The sequence below is a fragment of the Glycine soja genome, chromosome 10 (genome assembly GCF_004193775.1).
Source record: "Glycine soja cultivar W05 chromosome 10, ASM419377v2, whole genome shotgun sequence".
Taxonomy (NCBI): domain Eukaryota; kingdom Viridiplantae; phylum Streptophyta; class Magnoliopsida; order Fabales; family Fabaceae; genus Glycine; species Glycine soja.
In genome coordinates, this window is record NC_041011.1 from 34,876,328 (window position 1) to 34,883,531 (window position 7,204).

General features: G+C 27.0%; 1 protein-coding gene across 1 annotated transcript; it reads left to right on the forward strand.

The window, feature by feature from the left end:
- Positions 1 to 5,532: 5,532 nt before the first annotated feature.
- LOC114369645 lies at positions 5,533 to 6,350 on the forward strand. The gene is made up of 2 exons (XM_028326878.1): positions 5,533 to 5,976; positions 6,084 to 6,350. The coding sequence occupies exons 1-2, from the start codon at positions 5,535 to 5,537 to the stop codon at positions 6,116 to 6,118; spliced, it is 477 nt and encodes a 158-aa protein (XP_028182679.1). The 5' UTR covers positions 5,533 to 5,534; the 3' UTR covers positions 6,119 to 6,350.
- The last annotated feature ends 854 nt before the right edge of the window (positions 6,351 to 7,204 follow it).

Genomic DNA, 7,204 nt, shown 5'->3' on the forward strand with positions numbered 1-7,204 from the left:
TTTTTCTCTTTCTTTTCAACTTTTTTTAGTTATCTATTCTATTTTTTTTCTTTATTCTATATAGGAAAATAATTTTTTAATATCTATTCTCTCATTTTTATTCTTTAGCTTTCTTAGTTTTCTTTTTCTTCAAACGTTTATTTATTTTTATTTTTTATTTACGTTTTTCTTTTCCATTTTTCTTTTTTTTGTTATTTTTCTTTTTTAATTTTTATCCTTTTTTCTTTTTGTGTTGTATTTTTATCTTAATATTATTTAATTTATTTATAATGAATGATACACAAAATTATCTATTTATAATAATATTATAAATATAAATATTTATATTAGGATGCTGGAATTTTTGTATTAAGAATTAATTTAATCTAATGAATTAATATATTTATTACCATTTTATAATTTGACTCTATGTTTAATAAGTTATTAACAAAAATTTTATTCATTAACATATACCTAATAATGTTAATTTTTTTGCATAAATATACAATTGATATATTAAAATGAATTTGTTAAACATAATTTTATAACAATATAGTTTTAAATTACTTCATCATTAATACCATAATTTTTCTCAAATAGAATTCACAAATATTGGTCTGGCTGACAATCTTGATTGAGGTAGAATCTTTATATGTAATAAAACGTTTCCTTTAAATATTTAGCACAACTATGTATTTAAGGCAAAGTTATTATTTTACTTTGATATCTTATAAAATCACTTTTACTAAGAAATTGTATAAAATAATTTTAAATAATTATATAAATGAATAGTTTTCTTTAATAATATTTATATTATGAAGTTGAATTTTTTTTACTAAATATTAATTTAAATCTATTCCTTATATATATTTATTATAAAATAATATTTTTACTCTATGTTTAATAACTTCGTTTACAAAATTGTTGTTCATTAATACTTATATAATAATATTAATTTTTATATGAATAGATAATAGCTATTAGTATAAAATTCATCTAATAAGTATACTTTTATTAAAAATATTTTTAAATTACAATATTATTTATGCTTAATATTATCTATATTATGAAGTTGAATACTGTATACATAATATTAGTTTAGGTATAATTAGTTAATATATTCATTACAAAATAATGTTTTAAGTCTTTTATAATAACTTAATATAAAAAAATTTAGCAATTTGTTTTTCGGTGTATACTAACAAACAATCTATCAAGAATTCATCTTTGATCTTATTGCAATGTGTTCTTGATTATATTAATGGTCGAGAAAGATCACTTACTAATAGTTGTAGTCTTGTAGAAATACCTTTCCTTTATGATGTGCATTATCTTTCAATTGCAAGAAAAATAAAATTTAACAATTATAGATCTAGATTATAGATTAACATAGTTAGAGAAAAAAAAAACTGGATATATGATAATTGAACTAGTCAAGTATAATATTTAGATAAATTTATTATTGATTTTATATAATCTTAAGATAATATTTCTCTTTAAAAAGATAAAATTACTATGTACTTTTTTATTAATTTCCAATAATGAACCTGATAATTATTCCAAAGAAATACATTGCATGCTCGTATGTCGCAACCATATGAAGAAAACACACCTACTTAAATATTTAATCACCAGAGCAACAACATAAGCTATCTCCTGCCGGATAAGATGGGATGCATTCCCCTTTCTGATAGTGGTTGTCCTTGCAGTAGGCATCACAGTTTGCCTTTGGAATATTATGGCAAAATTCATGACATCTGTCCTTAAAGCTCACTCCTACATTTTATAGGTACTTACAAATTGATATCTTTAATAAAACAAATAAATTAATATTTACCAATAAAAAAAAGTATTGGCTAAGTGAGAATTTAACAATAACCATGCCTGTAAATTAAAAATATTGCCTACCAATATTGCAAAAATGGTATATACAAATTATAGAAAAACATATATTGCATGAGTAAATTCCAGTTTTGATATAATTTGGCAGCATACCATGTGAGAATTGAACAATAACCAGGGCTGCGAAGATAAAAATTTTTAGCAAATTCTTCATTGACACAAGCGTGCGAGCCATCATCTTGTTTTGTGTACGTAGTTTGTGGTACTTTGGATAGATATGGAGTATGATCATGTTTATATATATTTATTATATTGTAAAATTCATATGAAACTTTTTTAATTAGCCGTTAGATTAATCATTCAATCTTATAATAACCTTTGTATTTAACTGAATTTAATGTTACTAAACGCTTTTAATGAATAATTACGTTATTGACATTAGTATTATTTATATATTAGCTAAAATGTAATTTTTATTCCTTTATTTTCTCAAATTTACGTTTTAGTCTTCTCATTTTTTAATTGATACATTTTATCCTATACTTTTGAAAATTTTGTAATTTTAGTTTCCATTTTTTAATCGAGACATTTCATCTTTTTGTTTATTATGCAAATGACAAATGTTTTTTTTTTTTATTTAATTACTAAAAATTTTAAATTATTAAAAGAAAAATTAAAAAGGTACACACTCAACAAGTCTCAAATTGATCAAGGAAATTATAATAATAGATTTTTTAAAAGTGAGTCACAATTGTCTCAATTAAAAAATATAAAGACTAAAAGTGCATATGTAAAAATAGGGGAAAAATTACATTTTTACCTTTATATATTATATATATATATATATATATATATATATATTTTATAATTAAATTTTAATTTTGATAATTTTAATATTAGGGAATTATACTTTATTTATGATATAATTTTATTTTAAATTAATAATTGAGGATAGATATGACATAATAAATTATATATATATATATATATATATATATATATAAAGTTTATATATATATATATATAAACTTGATGCTAATGATTAAAAACTTAACTTAGAAGTTTTTAAAATCATATGATTAAAACTTCAAATTTACAACAATTGATCTAATTAACTTATGTAAACTTTATTTAAAAATTCTAGATCGATCCAATTAAAATTTTAACTTGAGAGTAGAAATGATATTATTCAATATTTATATATTTATTAAATAGAAAAGGAGAAAACTAATGAAAAAAATAAGTAATTATTTATACATTTAAAAATTAAAAATTAAAAATATTATTTTTAAAATAGTATTTATTTTTAATTTCTTATTATTAAATTTAAATCAATGATTATTTTTTAAAATGTAGAAATAATCATTGATGTTAAAATATACATATTATTTATTTATAATTTACACAAATTTAAAATATTTTATAGAGTAAAATCTTAGAATCAACATAACTTCTGTTTTAATTTATTTTAGACAAGTCACCTCCCTTTTTAAATTTTAATTTAATTACATTAATAATGGAATATTAATTTAAAAGATTAATTCAATGGAAATTAACAGTTAACCAATAGAAACTACCGTTTTTGGTTATTAATAATATTCTTTAAATCCCTTTAAAAATTAATATTCTTTAAATGAGTTGAAAAAGTTTAGCTCTCCTCTTTCTAGTATGTTTTTGTTTTCCACCGTATAAAAAATATATTCTTTTATGCATTGAAATTAATTTTAAACGGTAGTTAGTAGAAATTAATTACAACTATCGTTTTATGCATCAAAGAATAAATGACATCCTTTTATGCATCAAAGAATAACCATTGAAGGATTTTAATACCGTCCTTTTCCTTCAATATTGCTTACTCTCTTCCATGTTCAACACCTAGGAAGGAATGCAACACAACATTTTCTTTAATTTTCAGTTATTAAAAAGTAATTGCAATATTGTGTATGTTGGAATCTCACGTTGCATTCACATCCCACGTTCCTTCTTTATTTTATTATTTTGGAACATTTAGTTATTTTGAATCTGGTCCATTTTCCATCCACATTCATCCCATATCTTTGCAAATATATTTGCAACCACCTTCAGTAACAAATTACGTACCCATCATCTCACGTACGGATAACTTCTTATCTCACGTTTGATAACTTCCTGTCCCACGTTCTGATAACAAGTTGAGAGCTCTGTGATGGACAGACTCTATAAATAGGATGGGGTGCTCTCAGTTTTGTATCACCAAACCCACTTCTCTATTCAGAAAAAAAATACACCATCTATTCAGAGTGAGTAAGGGTCTGGAAGAACAAAACTGTCTTTCAGGTTTGTGTGTGCGTCGCTTCCCGTTCAATTTGCAATGGTTGGAGGTACGCTCGTAATTCTTTTTAATTTCCGCTGTTTGATCTAAATATGCTATTTAAATTCATTTGCATGTTTAGATCAGTGTATGTATATTTTTACATTTGGTATCAGAGCCTATTTGTACCTCTGTCTTGCTTATTTTCTGAGTATATGGGGTTGTGTTTTAAGCCTCCTTAATTCAAAATAACATTAAAATTAGGAATGATATAAGTTTTCTAATTTTTCTATGATTTAAAATGTATTTTTGGGTGTCTAAAATGCATATAATGATGTGGGTTTTTCGAAATTGAGGTAATAATTTTTTATTTTTGTTATTTTTTTTTTTACCCACTGCTGGAGGTTGAAGACGAAGTCTTGTGGGTTTTGTTTACTTACTTGGAATTGTTAATGTACATTTTAAATTAAAAATATTAAACAAAGCACGACTTGGTCCAGTGGTAGATGCAATATTATGTTAAATACTGGTATGCATTGGATTTGATCCTTTAAAGTTTATTACATGTTGAATGAATATACGTGCAATGTTATTTTGAATTGGTACACATGTAATTTTTATGATTCAATATTGAGCACATTTGCATTATTAAGTATGTTTATGCAAGGATTATTTTTGAATGTTAAGTGATTAATATAATTTTATTAAATTAGAGAATAGCCACAGCGTCTTTAATTGAGTAAAATTATATGCTAAATTTATAATCACATTAGAAATATTAATTGTGATTAATCATATGCAATGTGATGAAATCTACCCACAGGAATTTTGTTATATTTGTATGATTAATTAGGATAAAATATTAAATTATATTTCTTAATTTACCCACAGGAATTAAGGAAAAGAACATGATTTAATAGTTTTATCATAAAGTTGCATGATGAATCTAATTGAGTAGGACTTTAGCCCACAGGCAAGTTTTGTGTCACTAGATTCATATATTGAGACATGATTTGCATTGGCAAAACATGGCATTTGTTTAGTCTCAAATTTTCTTAATGAGCATGTGTGTTTGTTTGCAGTTTCACAATCTATGAATATTTCTTGTGACCTTCCCATTTTGAAAGGTGATAATTATAAGGTTTGGAAGGAAAGAGTTCTCCTTCATTTGGGCTGGATGGATATTGACTATGCTATAAGGAAGGATGAGCCACCGGCTATTACTGAAACTAGCGAACCTGATGCTGTTGATCTTTATGAAAAGTGGGAGAGATCTAATCGTCTCTCCGTTATGTTCATAAAAACCAACATATCAGCTAGTATCCGGGGTTCAGTTGACCAGCATGATAAGGTCAGAGATCTGTTGAAAGCCATTGATGAACAGTTTACGACCTCTGAGAAGTCACTTGCTAGTACACTCATTATGCAATTCTCTTCCATTAAGCTTACTGGAACGAGAGGTGTGCGTGAACATATCATGCGCTTAAGGGACATAGTGGCTCAGTTGAAAACCTTGGAAGTTACCATGTCTGAATCCTTCCTGGTACATTTCATTTTGTGTACCCTACCTCAACAGTATACACCCTTCAAAATCTCCTACAACACACATAAGGATAAATGGTCTATTAATGAATTGATGACCATGTGTGTTCAAGAAGAGGAGAGATTGATAATGGAAGAGGGTGAGAAGGTAAATTTGACTACTTCTAATTCTGGAAAGGAAAGGAAGAAGTCTGTAGGCACCAATAAAGGAAAGATTCCGACTCAACCAACAATTAAAAAGGAGTCAAAGTGTTTCTTCTGTAAAAAGAAAGGACACATGAAGAAGGACTGCCCCAAATTTAAAAGTTGGTTTGAGAAGAAAGGTACACCATTTGCCTTTGTTTGTTATGAATCTAATATGATTAATGTGAATCATAATACATGGTGGATTGACTCTGGTTCTACAATCCATGTTTCTAATACCTTGCAGGGTATGGAAAGCCTAAGGAAGCCAGTGGGAAGTGAGCAGTGCATCTACTCAGGGAGTAGGATGAGCTCACATGTAGAGGCCATTGGAACGTGCGTCTTAGTCTTAAGTAGTGGCTTTAAATTACATTTGGAGAAAGTTTTTTATGTTCCTAGTTTCTGTAAAAACTTAATTTCTGTTTCTAAACTTGCACCTTTGGGATTTTATTTTAATTTTACAGACTTTGGTTTTAATTTACTAAATAAATCTGAAATTATTGGTTGTGGTCAATTGGTTGATGGTCTTTATTCGATTGAATTGCAAAATGACACTACTTCTATGCACGTTTCTGTTGGGTTAAAACGATGTATTGTGAATGAAGAATCCTCTATGTTGTGGCACCGGAGATTAGGACATATCTCTATTGAAAGAATCAAGCGATTAGTAAATGAAGGAATACTTAGTACTTTGGATTTCGCTGATTTTGAGACTTGTGTAGATTGCATTAAGGGTAAGCAAACTAACAAGTCTAAAAAGGGTGCAAAGAGGAGTTCTAATTTATTAGAAATCATACATACAAACATATGTTGTCCAGACATGGATGCAAATAGTCCGAAATACTTCATAACCTTTATAGATGATTATTCACGATATATGTATCTCTACTTACTTCATTCTAAGAATGAAGCTTTAGATGCCTTTAAAGTTTTTAAGGCTGAAGTTGAGAAACAATGTGGAAAACAAATTAAGATCGTGAGATCAGATAGAGGTGGGGAGTACTATGGTAGATACACAGAGGATGGATAAGCACCAGGTTCATTTGCGAAATTTCTTCAAGAACATGGGATTGTTGCCCAATACACTATGCCTGATTCTCCGGATCAGAATGGTGTGGCAGAATGAAGAAATCGAACATTATTAGACATGGTGAGAAGCATGAGGAGTAATGTAAAGCTTCCTCAATTCTTGTGGATTGATGCTCTTAAGACGGCTGCGTATATATTAAACTGAGTTCCAACCAAGGCTGTCTCAAAGACACCTTTTGAGTTGTTCAAGGGTTGGAAACCAAGTTTGCGACATATACGCGTTTGGGGATGCCCGTTTGAAGTAAGAATTTATAATCCACAAGAGAAGAAACTAGACCC